General features: G+C 38.0%; 1 protein-coding gene across 1 annotated transcript; it reads right to left on the bottom strand.

Moving 5' to 3' along the window:
• Nucleotides 1-306: 306 nt before the first annotated feature.
• On the bottom strand, nucleotides 307-24,941 carry LOC149019927 (protein MICRORCHIDIA 7-like). The gene is made up of 20 exons (XM_089147927.1): nucleotides 24,239-24,941; nucleotides 21,489-21,563; nucleotides 21,314-21,348; nucleotides 21,142-21,220; nucleotides 20,351-20,443; nucleotides 20,162-20,246; nucleotides 16,048-16,123; nucleotides 10,804-10,932; nucleotides 7,692-7,790; nucleotides 7,439-7,540; nucleotides 6,611-6,769; nucleotides 6,433-6,528; nucleotides 4,767-4,818; nucleotides 4,558-4,669; nucleotides 4,408-4,481; nucleotides 3,429-3,973; nucleotides 3,140-3,240; nucleotides 2,967-3,030; nucleotides 985-1,107; nucleotides 307-843 (listed from the first exon to the last, which is right to left on the bottom strand). Exons 1-20 carry the CDS (start codon nucleotides 24,651-24,653, stop codon nucleotides 760-762), a joined length of 2,598 nt encoding a protein of 865 aa, XP_089004053.1. The 5' UTR covers nucleotides 24,654-24,941; the 3' UTR covers nucleotides 307-759.
• Nucleotides 24,942-25,670: the final 729 nt, after the last annotated feature.

Raw genomic sequence — 25,670 nt, forward strand, 5'->3', positions numbered from 1 at the left:
GTCCCTAATGTGTTTTATCGGGGAATCAAAGAAAGGGGGGGGGGGGTGTTCCAGACTGTTATTTAGATTCAGGAAAATTTCTGCACATAATGCAACTTATTACCAAAAAAAAAATTGATTGGAGAGACCATCAAAATGACATTGCATTCAATTCGAGAACGATTTACAGCCTTCTCTGCTGAGAGATTAGGACTTGCAAGACATGACCCACAATATATCTAAAATAATCACAATTATTCATAAGCAGGTGTAAATGTCGCACATTCGATCTTAATTTCAAACAAGACTCCATCCAGGATAGAAGAAAATGAGTCACAACGCACTGCGACAACATATTGGTATACATTGGAAGCAGCAAAAAATGCTCCAGGAATTCTATTAAGAGACTAAGATCTTGTTTAATATATATATTTACAACACTTTATAGCATTGTTCTTCAATCCTGGAAGGCCCAGAAAAAGAAACCGTAGACTACAAAATTTCTCAATAAAGAAAAGACATACTTTACATAAAGGGTAAGCTGTACAAAAGCATCAATCCTGTAATGTGGGACAACAAAGAATATCATCAGTTCACTTCTCCTCCTCACTAATTTCAAAGAATCACCACCCCCTTAAAGAAAGATATGACAAAATTGGGACGACGGACCCTAGAGAAGATATGGAATAGGGTGGTGGTTGAACAAAACGAATTTCGGGAGCCTAAGCCAGGTTAATGAAGGTAACACGTGAGTGAATTGTAAAGATGCTCATACAGTTATCACCGCTTGCTGCAGTTTGGACACCTCAGCTTCTCCAGTGAGCCAACCCTATCTAGCAACTCCTGTATGGTAGTAGTAGCATCCTACACAAGACAAGACTAATCTTGTTAGATTCGAAGAGATATAGAAAGAATTCATGATTAAAACTCATGCGTTCATCTCCCGGGCAACCCCCATATATATATATATAGAGGGAGGAAGAACATGGCAAGAAAAGCATTCACCTTAAATTTTTCCCGCAATTTTTCTTCCTCAGTGTCTCGTCGGTTCCTCTCCTCCGAGAATATATCAATCAAAGCCTCATGCTCATTGTTTGCCGCCTCAAGCTTTTGCTCTGCATCCTTAACCTGGTAAGGAATAGGCAAAAAACATAATCAATCAAGAGAAAGAATTAGACTAATACATACAAAACAACAAACAAGCCACAAAGTTAAACCAAGGACGACAGAGATATGGTAGAAGTAAGAACTGGCCTCAACAAAGCCCTTTCCCAAATGAATAACCTCTTCTGCAATTCAACTCATATTAAAGCCATCTTTTCTTTTTAACAATTTTCACAACTAATCTTGACGCTACTTTGGTATTTAAAATTTTGCACCGGAGTGCCGATACGACGCTCGTGGGGTGCAGGAAGAAAACTACTGTATCCATGATACTAATAAATTCCACAACCAAAGGTATATATTACACCAGAGCTCTATTATTTGTTGATTGCAATACAGAGTCAGAAAGCTACCTTCCGGACCTCTTATTGCCAACCACAACCCAATCTTTAGGTTGATCACTTTGGCCGTAGAGGACAAGAATTGTGTGAAGAGGACAGACATTAATATTCCAGGATATACACTTGTACACATACTTGATAGATCTCTTCAGGAAGCAACATGCCAACACCCCCACATTTTGGTTTCCAAAATACCCACAATCATTCTTTATGTTGATAAAGACTACTTAAAGAATTTACCTTTTTAAATGCCAAAGGAAATGTTGATCAAAATGGAAAATGAAAATGAAGGAAATACTCCCGGCACAGCAACTAGAGCTCCACTTAAGCAAATGATATCACAGAAAGAGCAATTTTAGCAACTAAGCATGAAAGAGTAGACAACTTAAATGAGAAAATGATTGATAGATTCCCAGGGGAATAAGTGACATACTATAGCTAAGATTCAGCAAAAGATGATGCATACACACAATACCCAGAGGAATTTCTCAACTCTTTCGCACCAAATGGATTACCACCTCACAAGTTGATCTTAGAAAAGAATTGTCCAGTCAAGCTCCTAAGGAATCTAAATCTGGCCTAAGGAGAATGCAATGGAATCATATTGGTTTGTCAACAACTAAAAAAGTATATCATCCTAGCAAAAATTGCAGTAAGTCGGTTCACAGGATATTTGTCCCAATACCAAGAATATGATTATGCCTAGCAGAGAATGAGAGATATCAATTATGTATAAAAAGAAAGCAATTCCCAATTTGTCTAAGCTTTGCAATGACAATCAACAAAGCACAAGGGCAAACAATACAAAAAGGGGGGAACTATCCACCAGAACTGGTATTCTCACATGGACAATTGTAAGTTGCACTATTAAGAGGAATATCAATGTCAACCACAAAGGTAATGATCAAAAAGGGGGAACAAGCCAACGAAAATAGATGAATACACAAAGAACGTCGTCTACAAAGAGGTTCTAATTCAAAGGTAATACAAACTCAATAAACAAACATATGTTCAAAACAAAGTAGAATTCACTTGCATTACACTTAGATACAATACAATAAAGCGTACGAATTACATATTACTGACGACATTCATCAAACATTTCTTTGCAAGATTGCAAACCAAACAACATCAAATGGATGAGAGGAAGAAGCAGAAAAAAATCCAAAGAAGATAAATACACAAGAGTACAATTGCTAGCTCGAAATAAACAAACATTTCGCATAATTTATATACTAACTGAACAGCAAAAGCTTCCTTGCAGAGCATAGAGAAGAACACAACGAACAAACTATGATTGAAGGAATCAACTAAATAAATATTCTATGCATACTTTTTATAGGATAAAATAACTACTTTAATTTGGACAATGCTTGCTGTTAGAAATTGATTCCCAAGAACACATCACACATATTACTAGTTATAACAAAATGAAAAAGAAGAGCAGATTAATGGCATTCAAATGGGTAACATGAAACTCACTTGAGCTTCTAGGGATTCACATCTATCTCTTTCAAACTGTAAATACTGTTCCATTTCTTTTATCCTGCAAAAGGAAAAAAGGGCACAAGTTGAACAGAAATGATTGGGCTCCAAATCTTTAACTAAAGAATAGTCAACTGTAGCATTCCATTTTTCAGAATATAGAAATGAACCTGGCATTTAACGTGTGGTTCTCTTCTTTCAACTGATTCAGATTACATGCAATGAATGGAGAAGAGGCATGTCCATTTCCATTAAAAGAAACATCAGCTGCCTGCAGTAGTGGAAAAGGAGAAAAGAGGGGGGGGGGAGAAAACCATCACAACTATGCACATATCCCCATGTGAACAATATTCATCATACATAGCTTCATATGCACAAAAACAGATTTGCTAGATTTTTGCAGCTACTAATAAATTTTACTGGTTTAACATTGGACAAGAAAGAAAGCCACTTCTTTACCTTGGAATGTGGATGACTAGAAATCTGATCCCTCTCACTGCTCGGTGTATGATCTCCCTCATTTTCATGATTTTCTGAGTACGAAGAAGGGGACACTATTGTATGAGAACCATTGTTCACAGATGATTTCTGAGCTGAGGCTGCTTTATTATTGCTGCCATGTATGACCCCCCTAGGAGTAGTAGTTAGCCTCTTATGAGCATCCATTAAGGGTGATTTCTGACCCAAGGATGCTTTATTACTGCTGCCATGTATGACTCTCTCAAAGGGCGTAATTTCCATCACATGGCTAGAACTACCCTCAGCAGGAGCTGCTTCAGGAGAACTCAACTGTTTCCCATGTCTTGTCAAGATTTTTGTTCCATTATCTGCCTTCCTGTTTGTATCCCCATTCAAAAGTTTAGGGCCCCCTGTTTTAAATCTTTCAGGCTCTTTACTTCCAACAAGCTTATGATTTGATTGTATTTTACTGGAATCTGCATGTAAAGTCCCTTTGCTCTGAGTGTGTCTGGCCGATGATTGAGGAAGATAATCAGGCGAAGTCTCTGAAAGAAGTACATGAACAAAATCAGAGACATAAGTAATCTGATAACATGCAAGAATGCACCAGCATTAACCTAATTTATGGGACTTGAAAGAAAGCCAACTGCCAATACCATCCAGCAGTTATGCACTCTGATCCAACATGCATCCTAGTTATGCAAAGTAATTAAGAAAAGGTTTCACCCAAGGGTGTATTCGAGGACTATCAGAATCAATTATCATACTGTAGTAGTGGTACTTCTATGCTATTGCCTATTTCCGTAGAATTATCCACTGTTTTCTGGAAAATTTGAAGTCAGTCATTACGCCAGTTATTTGGACCATTTGGATAACTAATTTATGGGACAGATCAGTTCAACTCATGGAGCATTTCTGAAACCTTGGTGCAGACGAATGGTATGATTTGTTTTTAAGCAAAAAGTATTGAATTAGGTACCTCTGGCTCCGGATTCATTTAAAGCTCTCTTGTTACGCCGAGGGGCATAGCCTATTTCATTGCACTTGTTATACCTAATTCAAAACAACAAAAAGTAATTAATAGAATGTTGAAACATGAAACTAAGTCAAAAAGGTGGAAAGCACAAACCAGTAGTCCTTTTGTATCTCTTTCAGTCGGGTCTCAAGTCTTGCAAGCACCGTAGTACGCTCAAACCCTTGCTTATCATGAGCTGGTTCCACAAAATTGGCTTCCAGAACACCTGTAGCAGAAAGAATTGCACTATGAATTAGCTTGTGCCGAAATATGTATATACAACAGAAGAGAATGCATTTCAAGACGAATAAAAATTCAAGTACCTATGACACCCCGACCATCACTTCCAGCAGCATTCCAGACCCTCCAGAATGGCTAAAGAAAATAATAATACATGTCAGAATGATCGATTAACAACTATGTGCACATAGTTATACTAGAATATTCATAAGAGGAAGTTCAGCCACTGCTTTCAGAAAACTGGATGGTCCAAGCAAAGGCAGAGAACAGTGAATAAGACAAAACAAGTTAGCATACAATTGCACCTATCCTTTGGTAGTTGTCAAGGCATATAGAAAACTCACATGGAGGAGGAACATATCAAGATGACTCATTGACACAACCAAGGTTCCTAGGCGACACCTAGGTATCAAAGGCACCCTTCAAGCAAAGGCCACCTGGACTCCTAGGTGACCTTTAAAAACTATGTTAGCATGGATGATTTGGACTTAATTTATAATTTGGTTCCTCCCTGACTTAAAAATTTATTCCCTTGTTAATATAGAAACAGTAGACAAGATCTTTAAATCAAAGGATAATTAATGCTATATGGGACAGTCCTATTAGATCTAGGAAAAGGGTATTAAGATCATAGTGTTTCCTTTTCTTCTCTTTCTTTTTTTCTTTTTCTTTTTTTGTCCTTTTTTTTGGGGGGGGGTGTTGGAAGGCGGTTTTGGTGTGTGTGCGTGTGTGTTTATGGGGATGCCATAAGCAGTAGCTTAAATCTCAGAATATATTTAACAAGACAGTTTATCATAGTGGGTAATGAAGGGAATGGCTAGAATGGGGAAAAAGAAGAAGCTCAAGATCAGATGGCAGAATTAGGTCAACCCATCATTTGTATTTGCAATTAAGGTTCTGAATATATGGTCAAAATTGTTAAGGGATCTAATGGCAGCAATGCAGGATTGGTTCATCTCAAAAAACATGTAACATGTAAACGGCAGGAATTCTAAGACAGACAAGAATTTGAAAAGAAAAATGTTCAAGTTACTGATAAAATTTAAAAGATACTTAAAAAAAAAAAAACCAAAAACAAGAACAAACACACACAGAGATTATAAGAACAACAGAAAATAACTGTTAGGAGCCTGGAAATGCCGATGACAAACCCTGAAACCAGCTCTTGGCAGCAACTTTTGGCCACACACCACACGCGCACCCAATCTAAGTAAATACACTCTAACTCAGACACACAGCAACCAAAACATCATATACAGAGGTTGAAGATGAAATGCAAAGCACTGATGCATTTAGCTATAACAGGTTAAGCAACACTCCATTACAATGACCTTCCCCCATGCTTGAAATCCTTCAGTTTGCCCAAACCGAGGGTCTTACCCTCACCTATGAGCACTGCTCATCCCTTCCCTTTTTCAAAATTCTTCACCCCCCCCCCCAAACAACAAAATGCCTGCTCCCTGTTAAGACATCATGTGAAGGGATAGGGGCAAGGGTAGTTTAGGGTATCAAAATAATCCCATGAGGGAGGATCGCATGGGAGGGAGTTCTTTGGGACTCTATAACGTAAGTCTCTAAAGGGGAAAAAATTTTGGTTGTACACAAACCTCAAAACTCAGGAAGGACTGAATCAAGAATAAAATCCAATTTTGAATTACATGAACAACATGAAAAGAACAACATGATCAACAAAATGAGTCCTGATGATTATATTTTAGACTACACAGAAAAGAATTTGGAAAGACCAACCTTTATAAGTCTATTCTTGTGATAAACATTGAAACCTTGAATATCAATGTGTTCTTTTGCATCCTTCACAAACCCAATTTTCACTACTGCAATCATCTGGTGTCCACAAAGCAATCAGAATATTAATCATCAGTAACTAAATGCTATATTGAACAAAACGTAATGCAGGATACATTACATTTGAATCCTTTGGAGTCCCGTCTAAAAGTTGTGGCCTATATGTAACCTCTTGTCTTAGCATCATATCATTCACTATGTTGTGATGCTCAACATCTTTCCCACGCAGAATGATTCTGAAGCCAGGTGGAAGTCTGAGATAGAGTATTGATGCATAACTCTGAAGACATAGAGATTAAAGACATGATCAAACCCAACAACAATAAATCCATGGTCAAACATGTAGAAAGATAAGCAATAGATATCTACAATTAGATACTGGAATTACTCCTCTGAATCAATGACTCAACAATATTCTTCCCAAAAAACATAAACTAGAGCCTTCTGGCTCCTGATGAAGTGACACAACAAAAAGGCAGCAGATACATCATAACTTGAGTAACACAAGGTTTGACCATGGAACCACTCTGAAGAGAACTGTTCCCGTAGTCATGACAAAAACTAAATGATTCCACCTCAAATATGCTAGTTACAAGCATTATATAGGCAATCCCCTCACTAAGTGATACCCTATAAGAAAATCAACCATAACTCCACCCACAAAACTTGAGCGGGGTGCAAAGAATTTGGTCAGGTTGATAATGATTTTTAAATCATTATTCCCAGGATCCTATAAAAAGTGCATTTTTTCTGATTCCTGCTCAATCCAGAACCACACAGGATCAGTATGTACTGTGGCTAATCACTAAATCAATCGTTCTACCACGTTACAGAACCACCAACATAAGATTTCAAATAAAACAATAGAAAATAAGGTTTGTGGACCAAAGAATAACAATAGGCATGCTATTAGAATCCCCAACAGATAGATCTTTAGCAAATAAGATACCCTCAATGAATGTTGATACGTCAAGAAATGCTTGGAGTTTGGGAAGTGTTTTGCCATTTCTATTTTCTTCTCATCCCGATTGACGCCTCTCATTTGAATGTCCTGCATTCCAAACAAATGTATGATAAACAACAAAGAGAAAATTACACCTATTCCTACCTAAACTTACAAATGAGGGAGAAAAATTAAACAACCAATAAAATTTGTTCCAAGTTTGATTTCGAGTTAGAAAATGAAACAAATGAAGACATACATGCTGATCAGTGTCAAAATCAAGTTCCAGTTCATCTTGGTCATCCTCCCAAAGATTGTATATGATTACACGTGTACCTTGATCTTTCATGAGATTAAACTGCATAAAAACGTAAAAGAAAAGGATTAAACAGAATGTAAAATACTTCAGTAGAAATATAAAGATAAAGACATTATATTTCTCTCTAAAATCACATTTCAACTGTATTTCCCTCTTCCCATTAGAAATGAGCATACAATGGCTTATAGCTCAAATTGCCAAGGGCAGTGACACGGTGCAAAAGCACTGTATATTGGTATACCTCCATTTACACAATGTCTGAAACGAACTTGGCATCACAGGCAATTTGGTCTTACACATCCAAATATATTTTTTACACTTTGTAGAAACAACAAGACCAAAAAGGAATTGCACTTTCACAGACTAAAATGGATATTTGATAATAATAAAGGGGTATAGGGACATAAAGCCAGCATATTTTTATTTTTCAAGATGTTCAATGTGTGTTCATATATTTGGATTTGTTTTTAAAATGTAAATACGCTTTATTTTACACAAGGTTACAGATCAAACACCCAATTTATTATATTTGCCAGATTAGAAAGGATATTTCAATGATATATCAGAAAAAAGTGTCAATAGATTTCGTATATATAGCTCAGAACTCTTTGCAGCAAGGGCTTCTCTTCTTGGGCCTTCATAGCCAATCTCACAGATTTCATTTTAGACATGCTTGTAGCAGGACTAGATTGAGTCTATTGGCAAACCATATTTCATTTAAACTGGATATTATTGTCTAAAAAAATGCAGTCCCAAATTGTCTTGCGAACTCAACTGTGAATTCATTTCCACTTGTTACTGCTTTCAACTAAAAATAACTTTGACTTTCTAATGTAGAGCTCTAATTGAAAGAACAAAACAATATCTAGACAAGATCTACTCACAAAGAACTCTTTCCAGATAGAAGAAAACTCAATGATAACAAAATCAGATCATAGGATGGTGACAGTAGGAGAGGGAAAACTGAAAAAAATCAGGTATAGAAATCAGGGTTTAACAATGGGAAATAGGTTACCGAGATCTTTCTTTTTTTTGTTTGACACCTCAAGACGAGATCACATATGAATCGTGATGATTACAGAGAAACACAAGATCTCAGTCGAGATCTCTTTTTTTTTTGACACCTCAAGACGAGATCACATATGAATCGTGATGATTCCAGAAAAAAACAAGATCTCAGCCAAGATCTCAGTACGAGATATTGTGCCTTGCAAGATCTCAGTACAAGATCTTGTACCGAGAGGGAGAACTAAAAAAAAATCAGGTATAGAAATTAGGGTTTAACAATGGGAAATAGGTTACCAAGATCTTTTTTTTTACACCTCAAGACGAGATCACATATGAATCGTGATGATTCCAGAAAAACACAAGATCTCGACCGAGATATTAGTACGAGATATTGTGCCTTGCAAGATCTTAGTACAAGATCTTGTACCTTGCAAGATCTCGATTCAACCCAGTTGTCAAAAACGCCACATCTCAGTCTAAATCTCGATTTGTCTCGACACTCCTTCTGCCTTCGCTGGTTTTGGTGTTTCGGTCGGATTTTTCGCCAGAAAGTTGGTCAAATATCTACCAAGGTTGCATCAACAAGCTATTTAGCTTACTGATAGGGCCCTAGGACCACAATATTATGCTACATTGAGGAGAGAGAGGGGATTGGGATTATAAATACGGGTAAGATATGAATAGTAGTTATCGATTATTTTATGTGAGTGGTTAGGCAGCCGCAAACTGAGGTGCAGCATTGTGTTGTGGGGGTGACTGGCACCATTGTAACCAGATTATCTTGCTTATTGTTCTTGTTCATTCATTTCAATAATCAAATATTATTAGTTTTTTGGGATTCGATTCGCAGGTTCCTGACACTTACCTACAACAAACATCCACTGATTTTGAAGCCAATCTTGAAGCAAGGTGAGTGTTCTTCCCAAACTTCATTTGTTTTCAAACTATGTTCTAAACTGGTGGAGGTGGGGTGGTGGAGGAGCTGCTTGGTCAATGATTTTACTCTTATACTCTCATGGTGTAACTTACTAGCACACCAATGTTGTAATGCAGAATTGTGAACAAGTAGACATTTTGATGTATTTTCTGACTTTAAACCTTTATGATGTTCATTTATATCAAGTAATGGTTGTGTATTTCATGTTTTATAAGTCTCCATATTCACTTCTTCAAGGTATCAATTTCAAAGTTAGGGTTGAGCTGCAACTCATATATACACTTACTCTCTCACAAACATAGGCCCCCATTGCGTTTAAAAGACCTAAGACAAGCTAGATACTAAATTCCAGCCCAAACCAAGTCCCAGTACCCACTGAGCTGGGCCCTCGAGTTGGGTCGAGTTGAGTGGGATTTTTACCAGATCTCGGTTTTTTGCGGGACCAAGAAACCTGTCGAGATCAAGATCTCAAACCACAGGTAGAATGACATTTAGAGGAAAAAAACGAAATTATGTGTTCTCATCATACAGTAACAGATTGACATTAACCCTTGCACTCGTCAGTCAGCTAGAACATCTTTAATTAAATAGCAAAGGATATTATTGAAACACAAAGGTGCTTATATTGCTCTGGCCACCCATTCTTAAGCTTGAGCATCTTCTAGGAGCAAACATTGCAGGACAAAGGCAGCAACATGCTAAGTAATAAGAATTATTATCTACAACCAACCTGCAAAGTCATAGCCACCTTCTAAACTAGTTCAGAAGTAATTAACAGACAACCAACTAAGGGTAAAAGGTATTTCTAGCTGTAATCAGAAAACCCAGGCCTACATCATCTACTGAGAAATTATGACTAACATTGCCACCCATATTTTTAGACCATACAGTCTAGACTTCTTGGTCCTCTGTGTAATTCATCTAATGATTTATCAGAACGGCTTCCTTGATACACACAATTGCACCACAGCACATGAAATCTGGAGTATGGCTCCAGTAGTTAATTGCAGTAATTCACAGCAATAAAAGAGAAAAATATCATTAAAGAAAGGGAAAAATCAATGATTACAAATCATCACAAGCGTATTTCAGATAAAGGAGAATCACCTGATTAAGAAGATCTGCTTCACTTGAGTAAGGAGCCCACTGTACTATAGTCTCTAAATTTTTATTCCAATCAGATGGAGATGATCTAGTCATCTTGGTCCAATCACGTCCTCTTTTCTCATAGTCAAGCTTCATTTCAATGTGAATGGCAATCAGGAACAGTATTACGAATTCAGAAAAAGACTGTATAAAGAGATAAAAAGAAATACAGATTCACACCGCCCATTAACTTCTTCAGACACACGGGAATGAAAAAGCAAAAAGGAGTTAGTACATTGTCTAAGAAGTTGATTTCGTCAATTAGCATTAATACATTTTTAACGGTTTTCAATCTGTCGAACTGAAAATCTTATAGCATTTCCACGATGCATATACTACATGCCAAGTTTGGATTGACAAGCTTCTTGAAAAGCCTAACAATCTACAAAGAAAATTGGATTATTAGAGATTACATCTGCAAATGAAAATGCCATCCTTCTTTTCACCAACATATAGCGTAAAATATATGAGAAAAGATGAAAAGTTTGTGGTCGACATCTTCTAAACCCAACTATCAGGATACACAAGGCATAATTTCATTACAAAACCTGATTGAGATCTCAACCTATTCATCATAGCATACTTTTCAGGGACTTTGATGCAAGCCAGATTGACAATAATAGGACACCGTGGATTTTGGGCCAAAAATAGACCCCAAGAGATGCGCCTATAGGCTGGCCAAACCATATGAGGGGCAAAAGTGGTATTTTACCACGCGAAGTACTAAAGGATCCACTTAATTCAAGAATAATTTTAGGATCCAAACATCTACTTTTTGTTCTTCAGTTGATCAGTTGCTTATACTTGTCTGAGTAGGAGTCCCATTTGGAATCCAACTTTCAAGTAGGATTCCATTTTAAAGTTGATATCTTATTTTGCAAGTTGTATTGTTTAGGAACTCTAACTTGAGACTCATTTTCCTAGTTTAGAAGTAAAGTCAAATTGTACAAGGGAATTCTAATCCAAATAAGATTCCTTAGCCGAGTCCAAGCAGGTTTTCTTTGTTGAGTCCTAGGTAGTTTCCTTCAATGTAACAAGGCTATAAATAGCCTCTCACACCATGTAACAAAACAGATTTGGTTAATGGAATAAAGAAGACGCTGAAGGAAAACCTGGAGTCGTAGGCTCTCCACGAGCTGGTTGCAGGCTTGCAGCTTTTATTATTTTCTGCAATTTCAGAATGTGTTTCTTTATTCCTAAACCTGCAGCTGTGTTTCTTCTTCGCTAAACCTGCGGCCGCCATTGAAGCGTCTGAACTTCTTCAAGGAACACCTTCTACAAGTACAGATACTCCCCAACCCTTACCCATCCTCCCCTACCTTTCCCCTCCCTTGCGCAACCATTTTCCCTCTTCCCCTTTTCTTCTTCTTCCTTGCAGCAACCTGGGAAAAACCAGAGAACTTGAAAATCCTAGAACTTCTAAATTCCTCCATCGAACCCTAAATTATTTCGGGATCACACTCTCCTCATCCATCCCTACCTTCGACTTCCACTCCTAACCCTAACCAACCTCAGGTGGTCCTAGACACATTAGAAAACCTAATTTTAGAAATCTTGGTATGGGAATCAAATCTGGAACTGGTATTCCACAGAATCAGATTAATTCCCTAACTTTCCAAGCCCAAACCCTGCTGGCCGCATCCTATTCCCTACCACAATCAACCCTGAATCATTCCTAAACCCTGGAAACCCTATCTTTTCTCTTAATCCTAAATTTGGAAGACAGTTCTGAATCAATGTTTTGAACTTTATAAACCCTACAAACTACCCCTATCCTAACCCTTGCCAACCCCTCCTGAATCCATAAACCATCTACCCAGCCCTAGGACTACAATCACAGGGTATAATTGACCAAACATAGCTGCTGTCATTGAGAACTGACTGAGATCAGACCTAAACTGTAAGATTAAACCCGCAGTACTGCTGGTTCTTTAAAAGAGGATCCTGAAGACTGGCCCCTGACTTGGGGTTACATCAGACTCAGAAGGCACAATTGACTAGGCATTTATGAAACCCTAAGCTCTCAAGCAGTGGGAGGAGGGTAGGGCTCTGACCGCGTGCCTGTTGAAGAATAAGCCGGCGGCTCATAGGCAGTGGCTTCGTTAAGGGAACCCACCGGAGCCGTAGCGAAAGCAACCCCTTCATTGGGGTTCGAAACCCTCACCAAAATATTGCTGGTTCTTTAGAAGAGGATCCTCATGACTGTCCCCTGACCTGGGTTGGCATCAGACTTAAGAAGGGAGAATTGACTAGGGATTTATGCCACTTCACTGGGGTTCAAAACCCTTACCTTTCTGAGAATTTGGCAAACCTACCTACATTTCTAACAATTACTCACACCCCTTGAAGTTAGGAAGTTTTAATTGAAAACCTGTAAAGGGCCACTATCAACACAGCCTATCCCTTAATTCTTCTTCTTCCTCCTACTGCAACCCCAGCTGCCCCACCCTCTACAAACTCATCCATGCAGGCTGCAACCCCCTCTCCTCTACTTTTCAGGTATCAAATGGTACCATTTGCTGCTCCAGTACCACACTACCTTCACCATGAAAACTAAAACCATCACCACAAAGACACTAAATGATAGGCCACCACCATCAAAGCCCACTGTTCAGAACCAGAGCCTCCAAAAAGCTTGGCAAATCAACAATTGTCATTGATCTGTCTAGAGACTCTATGGAGTCCACAGCTAAATCCTAGGAATCCCACCTCATTTTTGAATTCCTCGATTAACTCAAGGGGCTTCCCCCTCATATTTAGTAACAAAGCTCTTCTTAGCACTCAAAGATATAGTCATGTGCTTCCAGCACTGAACACATCGGAGTGATTAATAATTAAAGATTCAGGCTCTACGCATCATCTGATGGTTTCAAATGCAGATTGTTCAAATAGAAATCTGTGGAATTTCACAAGCTTCTTATCTGAACTGAGCTCCTGTATAGGATGGTTTTGTTTGTGCAGAGGAATTTCTCAAGGTCAGAAATTAAATATCCCAGAGAGATTGAAAGAACATAGTATTGGGTTCGAGACTTTTGACAGAATCAGCAAAAAGCAGCCATGGGTACTTCATTATTAGATTAGCAATGTGAGTGTTGCTCAATCCATTTACTTGAAGAGCTCAATGATAGCATCCAGCCCCCCTGTGGTATTGATGTGGATCTTCTGTGCTATTGAAGTAGCTTTTTGAAAGGCAATCCAAACAAATTCATCAGGTAAGAGATAGTGATTTTTTTGGGTCTATGGAGACAGGTATCTGGAGTTTGTCTAGGTGATATGAAAAAGAAAAAGAGCATGGCTCTCTCTATCCCCTTTAAATTAGGCAGGGAAAAGAGCTTTATTCACTGGCTCTATTCCCACAAATGCATCACATCATGACTCTTGGTAATCTAATAGGATGAGGTTTACAGATTTAGGTTTAGATGGCAGATTATGGGTGTTTTTGGATATGGAAGGTAGAATAGACAATAGATTTAGGATTTCATTATGGACAAAAATATTGCTATTAGCTTTTGTAAGAGGCGAACTTGTACACTAATCCTTCCATGGGTGTTATGGTCAATAAATATTGCTTTACAAGTTGAGGATTCAAGCCAAGATCCTTTCCTGTGGTTTATCTTGGTCTCCCTCATCCCAAGTAGACTCACTCGTCACCACTGCCTCCCTATGCTTGACAATATCCATAAGAAGCTCCAACTTTTGGAAGGGTAAGCTTATTTCTTTTGCTTGGAGAGTGGTCCTCATCTAGTCTGTGCTTCAGTCCTCCTATCTCTATTGGTGCGGGATTTTCTCGATCCCCAAATCTACCATCTGTGCCATGGAGTCTTCATTTTGTGCCTTCCTTTGGAAAGGGCAAGAAACCTCGCGCTTCTTCCACCCGGTCAGTTGGTCTTTCATTTGCCGCCCTACCTCTGAAGGAGGCCTGGGAATCCGCCGGATCTCTGATGTTAATGTTGCCTGCCTCCTCAAACTTATTTGGAAGATTGCCGCTAAGCATGATTCTATTTGGGTTAGGTGGGTCTATTCTTTTCATCTCCAATCTGATTCCCTCTGGACTGTCCCTATACCCTCCAAACCTTATCGGGTCTGGAGGAAAATTCTCTCGTTGCGCCCCTGCGCCATCTCCACTATCTCTACTTCCATCTCCTCTGGTTCCACCACCTCCTTCTAGCTTGATCAATGGCATCCGATGGGCATTCTTTATAACCTCTTTGAACCCCGCACTGTCTATGGCACCCGTATCCCCAAAACCACCCCCTGTCTACCTTCATATCTAATGGGACCTGGGTCCCTACCCCCTCCCCATTCTCACATAGGTATGGGAATCCCTCCCCCCACTCCTCCAAAACCTTCTCCCCCTCCTCTGTCTGGAACCTCCTCAGACCCCATAACCCTAAGCCCCCCTGGTTTGTTTCAAAGTCTTCATTCCCCGCCATTCCCTTACCCTCTGGAGAGCCCTTAACCTTGCCCTCCCCACCCAATCTTTCCTTATTGACCACCATATCCCTACTAACCCAAATTGCATCCTATGTTGGAACGGTGTGGAGAACCTTAAGCACCTTTTCTTTTCTTGCCCCTTCTCCAGATCTAACTGGGGAAAAGCCCTAGTTTCCATTTGGCCCCGTTCGAGGCAATCCTATGGGTTCTTTCGAGATTAGTCTTGGATTTTGAGAAACTATTCAGGTTCTTCTATTTGCGATCGGATTGGTAAGCTAGTGTATTGTGCCTTGATCCACCACTTATGGTGGGAGCGAAATCTTCAGAGTAGACATCCAAATCCCGCTCTGTAGATAGGATTTGGAAGCCATCTATTTTGATGTTTCTTCTAGACTGTTAGCTATTCCCCATCCCCCTGTTGTTGATACCCCAAGGAATAGACTTATTGTTGTCTCCTGGGGTCTTAATTCTTCTTTTAGGCCTTCTGCTTAAAGGCCTTGTTCTCTTGTTTCTTTTTGTTCAATATATTTTTTATTCATCTGGAAAAGAAAGAAAAAAACCTTAAGCACTAACGACTAGAGTTGAGTGCAACAAGTTAATAAAGTAACCTATTGTCCTTCTAAGGCAAACAATTTCAAAGTGGAAGAGTACTTAGAAATAAGACAAATATAAATGAGATTCAAACTAAGACTTCTAGAAAGGGAAATTTCACAACATGCATAAATAGATAAACAAGTTACATACGATAAGAATACTACAGAATGCTCTTACCATGGGAACTACAATGTCTTCCTTTCCTGTAGATCTCAAAAATGTGTAGGACAACATGCCAATGCTTTGTGTTGGGCTAATGAGACACAAATGAAATGATTAGTTTTAATAATAAGACAGGTAGGAAAATGAAAGAAAAACTGAAGAACAAAACAATCCCAAAAGTCTATGAACAATAAAGAGAAGTGAACCTACTTAACAGTTCACATCAGACTGCATTAAAATAAAACAACAAAAAGAACAGGTAAAAGAATCATAACTTCATAATTTCATTAGTAACCAATTTCCTTTTATTCATTTACACCCCTCAGAACTTTATGACTTTTAAGTAATCAAACAAAGCACAAGAATAAACAAAACCTACATAATGAGGGTACATTCTCAGTTGGATTGTCAAATGCCAATATAAACCTCATAATACACATGAATAACCTTCCCATTGATAGGAAGTGCAAGGATAAGTTCTGTCTGAACCAAGCCATCCTTATAAAAGATGACATTATAAAAATATAAAATATAAAACCCTCCTCCAAACAGTTTCAGGAACACGAGAAAACAGTAAAATACTAAGAGGATGACAAAGCTTTCAGCATAAACCTGATGACACTCAACTCAAGCATCAAAGGTTTAAGGTAATAAAGATTCCTTACAGAAAACACTGGGCTCAACCAACTAACCTTGATCCAACTATTGGTTTTGCCAACAACAAAAAATAATAAAAAATAAAAATAACAATGATGTGCAACCTAACATTACACTGCATCAATATGTTTTATATGAGTAGGATATCAAATGATGTGCAAAACAATACTTACGGACCAATACAAGACCTCTACAAACCAAATTCATGGTTCATTTTCACCAAAGTTCATACACTAAAACAAAAGCTAGCATCAAAGGATTCAAAGTAGATCATCTATTTACACTTTTCTAGCAAATTAGACGCCCTCTCTGGTCAACGCAAACACTAATAAGTGTGACTAAATTATATTAATTGAACATCTCTAGTCATGTTATAGTGAGGAGATCAAACAAGCATAAGACTTCCGGATAAATCGAAATGAGCAACCCCACCCTGCAGAGGGAAAAAGGGCACAAGTCTCTCACACACTATTGTGCAATTTAACAATTCTTACTACCCCATTCTATTATATTGATCTCTTGGCAGCCTGACAAATATTTATAGCTACAACTCCAGATTGTTGTTATCATATTTCTTATTATCTGTTACAGATTAGTCTTCCGATAAACATAAGTTCAAATAACGATATTTAAGATATTTCATTTACATTGTCCTACATAACAGTAAACTCTTGGAGCATTGTTTCATCAGGTTGAAATTTTCGGGATACATTTTTTTTGGGCCACAGGGCATGATGATGTTACAATCCCGACCATTGGGCAGCATTCCCATCTTGCCAGGTCACCACTTCTCCAGCATAGCAATCATGGCTGTTGGGGGGTTTAAGTCCAGCCAACTACCTGTGTCTCAGAAATTGAACAAGGATTCCAGACAGTGAGCCTGGCAGAATGCAGCACATACTTATTGCAAGGCATGCTAAGCTTCTTCATGCGTTGATCATCCAAAACTAGTAGTCTGCCAAATGACCGGGGATAAAGAGCAACAAGATTTGTAGTCAAAATCCAAAGGAACTCCTTAACTTACTAGCTCGTCTGAGGAGAATCTGATGCACTTCAGTTGTCTAAAACCAGGCTCAGATGTAACCATTCTTCCCTACACTAACAATGCTGGGTAGGTCTAGGGATTCCTCACACACCAGCACCACTGACATGGGCATAGTTTTAGAAAATTTTAACTTTAATTAGTCCTTAATTAGGGTTTGGCAGTAGATCCTAGTTTATGTTTGAGCCAGATTCTTTTTTGAGTCCTAGTCTCATTTAGAGTACTATGTCAATTGTTGAGGCTATAAATATCATTGCAATTGCTTAGTTGACCCTTGATTTTATCGAGTAAGAAGTTTTGTTTGAGCATTACTTAACTGCTTAACTTTGAGAGAGATACTCTCCTCCCCAACCCCTCCCGTTGAATTTCTTGAAGCAGCCTTCAGACTGCAATATTCAAATTCTAAAAGTTCTCTCTAATTGCTGGATATTCTTCAACTGTCCACGCTGCTGTTCTAGGAAAATTTCAACAATAAGTTGAATCATCCCTATCCATAATTACTGTTCTCCAATCCCCTATCCATAAACCCTAGTTCTTACCTCCATCTGTGAACATCAACCCTTTCATCCAAAACCTGCCTAAAACAAACCAAGTTTGAACAACACTTTCCTCCTGGATTTGATGCCGATCCACAATGGTGAGGATCTTAGGTATTCTTTTTGAAGTTTGGATTCACCATTTTACACTTATCAGAGCCTCATGTTTCAGAGGCCGATGAAAAGAGGGATCGTATTGAGAGGTCATAGACTGGAATTAATTAAGAGATCGAAAGCAGGGTTCATTCAGAATGAAACATATGCACTAGAAGTAATAAAACAATTGTGAGGGAGAACAGCTTTACTAACTTTAGTTTCTGACCTTGAAGGGTTCGGATTACATGTAGGTTTAAGAAACCAAGCATTTGACCTTCCATTGAGCATTTGATCTTCCATTGACCAAGATGAGACATAGTTTTGACACTATTAACCTGAGTTATCTTAGTGAAGGCATGAGAAGTGGCAATCCCAAAGTGGGTAGGGCGTGTTTAGGAAGAAGATGATCAAAAGGGTAGTTTTGTCCTTTTCCTTTTTGTCTTCGAGTGAAAGGGTATTATTGCTCTTTCATATTAAAAACTGACACATTACTATTAATGTCTACCAAAGGGAACAAATTCGTCAAAGTTTAGGGGATCCCCATAGTTTGGGACAATTCAAACAGTTAGATTGGTTCAGATGGAGTTTGGGTCTCTCAGGCAATACGAAAATTTAAGGGGTTAAATAATTGGACCTTGGATGGTAATTGGATGTATACACTCGATTGGATGAAGGGGATAATTTGTATATGCTGGAAGATGGATTTCCAATGGACTCTAATAGTTAGTTAGGGCTGGAGATAGGTTTCAATTATTAGGATTTGGGGAAATAAAATCACAAAAAAAAAAAAGGAATATTTGGAGATTTTGATTCAGGGGATTAGAAGAAGAAGAGTGGGGATGACGGAAGACAGCCAGACAACCTCACTATGCCTCTGTACCTCACCAACAGCAATGAACAAAACTCAAATTTCAATTCATTAATTCGCTTCTAATGTTGGTCCCTATTACAACCTCATATTAAGGATTCAAAATAGATTCCTATACTATAAAGGAAAAGGTCTAAACCAATCCTTAACATACTAAAGCAAATACAGCAATTACAGTCAAAATAGGACTCTTAACAAAACTAATGAAATAAACACCCATTTGCCTCCTTTCTACCCATATTTTGGGCCAGTCAAATTGAACAATTACAAAGTAAACCCATGGAATCAAAGGCCAAATACGTGAATTAATTTAATCCCAAACTAGTCCTACACAGAGAGGCCCAATTTGGGGATGAATTTGCATCATGCCCAGCTTGCTTCTCACAACCACTAGACCAATAAAATAAGGAAAGGAGAAAGAGAAGAAGATAAGATGCCATCAAAAGTGTAGAAACAGGCAGACTGGGCCAGATACATTAATCTATAATTGACCCCTCTTTCCATATATATACTAAGTACTAACAAGAGTTGGGCAAGGATACACACTGTTCACACGTTTACAGATGAATAGTATAAAACAGTTACATGGACCTAAAAGGTATAAATTAACACCTAGTATCTCAGTAGAAGTTTCTGATAATTGAGCTCCACAATATAATCAAAAGATGATAAATTAATTTTGTGAAATCTCAGGCAAAAACCCAAGAATGGTTTGAAGTATTACAAGATGTATTCATTTTTCCTCATTGATAGAATATCATAATAGAACCATAGACCTACCGACTTTCAGGTGATGGGGGTGACACTGATTGCAGTCTAATGTCTAATTGTGCAAAAAAGAATCTAGGAAAAGAGGAAAAGCAGTTTCCATACCAAATGAAGCATGTAGCAAAGATTAAATATGTATTGCAAGGGGGGAGAGGATCCAACCTTTTTCCATCTTTTCCACGACATCGGGAGAAAACGATAACATCTGCTCCAAGTCTCATGGTACTTGTCTTAAAACCATTTCCATCTGACATAATAAATTATATATATAAAAAAAAGGTTACAGAAGAAAACTTCACTAAAAGTAATGTAGGAATCACCAAAATGTTTAGTTGCCAAGTATGCTCTTACATTGTCCAATAGTATTTGCTATTTTGCTTTTTATAGAATACCCAAGAGACATACACTGCCGCACTTTATCTGGATCCATTCCTCCACCATTGTCTACATATAGAAATCAGATATTTAGCGCACACAACAAAAAGAAAATGCTGCCAATATAAGAAAGACCTTTGGCAAGGTCTAATGACGAAAAAACCCCAAACATGTTCTTCTTTTTTTTATTTTTTTATTTTTTTTTTTGGTGTGGGGGTAAATATGCATAACCCATCCTTGGCAAAAACAAACAGGCTAGATGAAAATTGAGGCTTGTCATGCTTTATGAGAATGAAACAGATCAATAAGCTTAGCAAACATCCACAACAAGACACACACACGCACACACGCATTCATCGCAACAATTAATTCCAGTATAATCTCATAGCAAATCGAAGAAACCCTACTTTGGGATGAGAGATTTGCAACCACAACAACCCACACCACTAGAGTGCCCTTTTGGGGGCTGACGAGGACTTCGCTAAACATGTGATCAATCAATAATATCTTCTACCTAATAGTCCAGGTGGTCTAATCTGACATAGAAAAAACAACTGTACAAGTCCAAAGTATAATCACGTGTTGTTATCAGATCACTGGGTCATCCCTTGTGCAGCCTATTAAGTAACTAGTTGCTAATACCAAGTATAGCCAACCTGAACAGTCTCCAAGAATACATTGTCCAATTTCATCCCAGCAGCCCAAGGAGGAAACATCAACCAATAGAGAATTCAATAAAAAAGTGAAAAGAAGGCCCGGAACCATACCGTCAACCAGCAACATTCTGCTTCCATCTTTGATGTTCTTTAGCACATCTACATTGACATATGTAGCTCCATTGCAGACCTGGCATTAGGAATATAAGACAGATAAAGAAAAATACAAGATAACAGATAAGTGCATATGGGATGACAGGAGAAATATTAAAACATGAGATACCTCATCTAAAGAGTTGTCCAGAAGCTCTGCGAAGGCTGTGGAAACATATTACATCAACAAGTATTTAAACTCAAATCCAAAAATCCATGAAGCCAAGAATACCATGTTCAATTACCGAGTAACAAGTTTTCAGAATTGACATTCACATTTTCAAAACCTAAGAAGAGCAGCCTACCTCCAAGAGCCCATTTATGGCTCGTTGCATTTGAATGTAGAAACTTAGGATGCACCCTGAGATGATCCATGCCACCTGCAGATAGAAAGAAAAGAAATAAAACAAAAAAATAAATCGTATAGATCCAAAAAGACAACATACACTGACTACTTGACCAGTAATGCAACCCACATAGGTGACATCAGGCCAATAGTGTACAGAGAAAACCAGATTCATTTTGAAGAACACCACCAAACAGCCTTAAATCCAAAAAGCTAACGGCAAGGAGACTGCTAATAGTTGATTTTTATTCAAAACCAATTTATCCACGGCAGCCTAAGAACCGTTTCTATTTTCTTTTTCTTTTTCTTTTTCTTTTTTTCTTTTCTTTTTTCCCCGTCCAAAAAGCAAATGTTAAGTCAAGGATTGATTTGATGCAACAGAGTCACAGCCAGTACATCTTCCAAGTCCAAGAAGCAGCAAATAATTTTCTTTTTTCTTTTTTCAAGAATATCATATTTCAGGATTTCCATAACCATTTTCTCCTTTTACTAAGATCTACAGGGTTGGTTCTTTCTTTTGCAATGCCATTGATTGAGGGTTTGACACCCATGCTCAAAGTAAAACTAAAAGCAGAATGTAAACTTAAATATACAATGGACTCAAATCCTACCCAAAGGAATCGACTTAATAAAAAAACCAAAACAAGTAGAATGGACTAATAGAAACCTAATCAAGCCTGAGCAGAAACTGTTGATGACAATCAGAAGAGGAAACACAGACTCACTTCAACAGAATCACATACGGGAATAGGAATACGCTTCATGCTATAAACATGATTACCATTGAATAGAATACTCAATGGAAAACAATAACTCAATCTTATCTCAACTAAATAGGGTTGGCTACCTAAATCCTTGCCATCCAATTAGCTCTACTCAAGCACCTAATTGGACTAACTTCCTTCGAAATCAACTTAGTGTTTGACAGTATGGGTGTCGGGCCGTTGTCCCATAAGTTTATGTGATCATGGGCCTACACTGTGGGCTAAAAGTTTCAAGTGTCTAGAGCCAAGTACAAATGCAGTAAACTACCTAATTTAGCTTATGGGAGCAGAATAATCTTTACTTATGTTTTATTTCAGTTTTTTAAGTGTCAAGTCATAAGTCTAGTAAGAGTCCTGCGTCTATTATGAGTTGTGAAGCTGCTTAGCCCGATTCATAGCCCTAGGAAGAACAAATGCAGTTCAGATCATCTAACATTTTCTCTCAAGCCTCGAGTGTTTTGCTACTGTGACTATTGGTCTTTATCAACTCTGGTCAGAGAAGGTCAAGGAGTTAAGTATTCCCTATGTATCTAGGTGAAACCAAGCTAGCATCCTCACAGTAGCTAAATTGACTGCATTCACCTAGGCATTCCGCTTGGTCTAAAGCCACACAAGGCTCCCTCATCCAAGTATCTGTCAGCCTACATCCTATACCCCTTCTACTATCACATTTTTTATTTTCTTGAATTTCGAACTTCCCTAGATAACTGAAATTCAAGGTCAAACCTACATCAATTTAAACATTAGATCTGCCCCAAACCTTAGGTACATCATCCCCCCTTAATCTGGTGGCCCACAGATCCTAATTTAACCCCATTCCTGACTAGCCAAATTCAAGATATAAATATTTTCTTGAATTTTCATACTTCCAAGAACCACAAAGACAAGAAACATCATATCATCCAATTTAACCATCCAAAGTCCAAACAGCACCAAACTCGAAGTGCTTACCTATTGATATACTCTTCTAAGAAACCAGCAGTAATTTAGGGTTTTAATCCTACTGTCTAGAGAAAATTACAGTTAGACAGCAGCTAATAAAGCCCAAATATGCCTACTACTAAACTGAGATTAGTTATAAAAACATGCTTATTACCCAAAAACAGGAGCAATGAATTGAATAGAAATTTGAGTTTTCTCTTTAAGAGTGTGAATGCATGATCTGTTTCCCCTTATCCTGCAGTTTTTCTCTTCCCCGATCCTGTCCTCTGCCTATCAGTGCTAGGGTATCACAATTACTAGCAATATATGTTTCTCTTGGACTTCCATTAATGGTTCAACATTCTTGTCTCCTAAGCATAGAGGAACTACACCAACCCATCCCAAGTTTGGTGGTTAAACCATACACCACCATCACTGACTGACTTCCTACACATCTAAGGTCTCTACTTTGATGCCTGCTCTTTCTGGTCATCAAAACCAGTATTAGAAACCAAACCCTAGTATTATAAAAACCTAGCCTAGTCTTAAATTTTAAGTGCATTAAGTTTCTCGTAAACACAATATTCCCTATCACGGAAGCCTAACTCAATGACCCGTAGAGCACATCAAACGGCGGAATTGGGATACTTCTGCACTGTACAATATGAGGACTCGTAATGTGCTGTTGCTTTAAGATGATATTCCCACAATTAAGTTGTGCATGTTTCTAATAATATTATAATTAAACTTCCCTCGTTGTCCTTATGCATCTTACATCAGGAGAACTATGTTACTTAGATATTGCACCTCTTAGTTTTATTTGATGTTTGTTCCACAATCAATCTGGGGGATGCGAGAGAAAATCTAAACATGCATCACTTTACAATGCAATTAAAGAGAGAGTGAGAGAGGAGTGTCAGAATAAAATGAACCATCTAGTATTTCATCATTCTTAATGATGATGTCATGAATCGTAGAAGCAGTGGGAAAAATATTTAGAAACAACAGAAATTGCATGACTTACCAACTGACGATCCCGAACTATCGCCATGAGCTCCTTCATAGTCTCCGGCCTTCCAAAACTGCTTGCAGCCCTGAACCGACGACCCTGATTGAGATTGCGGAACAGACTGCGACACCGGCAAAGGCATAGCCAACGGCAACGTTTCATCTTCTGGAGGAAGGGGGTCGAGAAATCCCAAAGGCAAAACAACATCCAGTTTTTGCTTTTTGAAACGCTCGATATCACCGTTCGAAACCCTAGATCTCTTACCATACGGCCCAACAGTGGTATCACCATCGGAGTCCGAGGAATCTGAGAAGTCTGAATCACTGCTACTAAGTTCAATAACAGAGCCAGGTTTAGCGAAGTTCCCAGAGCGTCTCTCTGCAGGAAGTTCAGCAGTTTCGAAGATTTCTTGTTTAACAACGGCATCCATGGCGATCTAATAAAATTACTTAGGTTTCTGATAAACAGAAGACGAACCAGGAGATCGATAAAGCAGAAGAACAAGATAAATATATGTATAAATATGATTTAAGAGCGGGCGAATTTCCGTTCGAATTCAAGAATTTCAGTTTTCTTTTTTCCGCTTCCGTTGGACGAACGAGGCGGCGAGAGAGAACGGTTTTATTCGATTTACGAAGTTCTTCAGTATGTCTAGTGGCGGTGAGAGAGAGGAATTTTAATCGTTTCACAACTAACGTTTTTTCAGAAATCTCTGTTGTTTCTCTCCTAACAAAACTTATTACTCTGTTCAAAGCCTACTTATATATATATAGAGTATTACATAATTACAAGTCAGACGAGTATATTCATGGTAGGACTTGGAAGTTGGAACATAGATTCAATTAGGGAAATTTTCTAATACACCCTTATACTTTGAGCATATTAATTTAAACTCCTTTGCCTATATATTTTTCTAATTAAGCTTTTGAAACAAAACATAAATTCCCTTCCTCCCCTAATCTAGTTGTTTAAAACTAGATCTCACTAAATATAAAATTTTCAAGTTAGTCACCAACTGGGAAAGCTACAACGTCAAGTTAAGTTGAGCTTTTAAAACCGTAACCGTCACCATAAATTAAATATCCTAGCCGTTACTTTATTTTTGACCATAAAATAATAAAATAATACATAATAAATGTATTTATATATTTAAAAATTACAATGATGTAGAATTAGGTAAACCCTAATCAATTACTAAATTCTGAACCAGTTTTAATTTTAATCATGGGTGCCTTAACCTGCCTTTAAAGGCCTAAATGCCTAATCAATTACTGAATTTTGAACCAGTTTTTATTTTAATCATGGGCATCTTAACCTGCCTTTAAAGGCCTCGATCAGCCCTAATCAATTACTAAAATCTGAACCAGTTTTTATTTGATCATGTATGTCTTAACTTGCTTTTAAAGGCCTAGGTCAGTCCGAATCAATGACTGAATTCTGAACCAGT

The sequence above is a fragment of the Hakea prostrata genome, chromosome 3 (genome assembly GCF_041222555.1).
Source record: "Hakea prostrata isolate BN-2017 chromosome 3, UWA_Hpros_2, whole genome shotgun sequence".
Lineage (NCBI taxonomy): Eukaryota > Viridiplantae > Streptophyta > Magnoliopsida > Proteales > Proteaceae > Hakea > Hakea prostrata.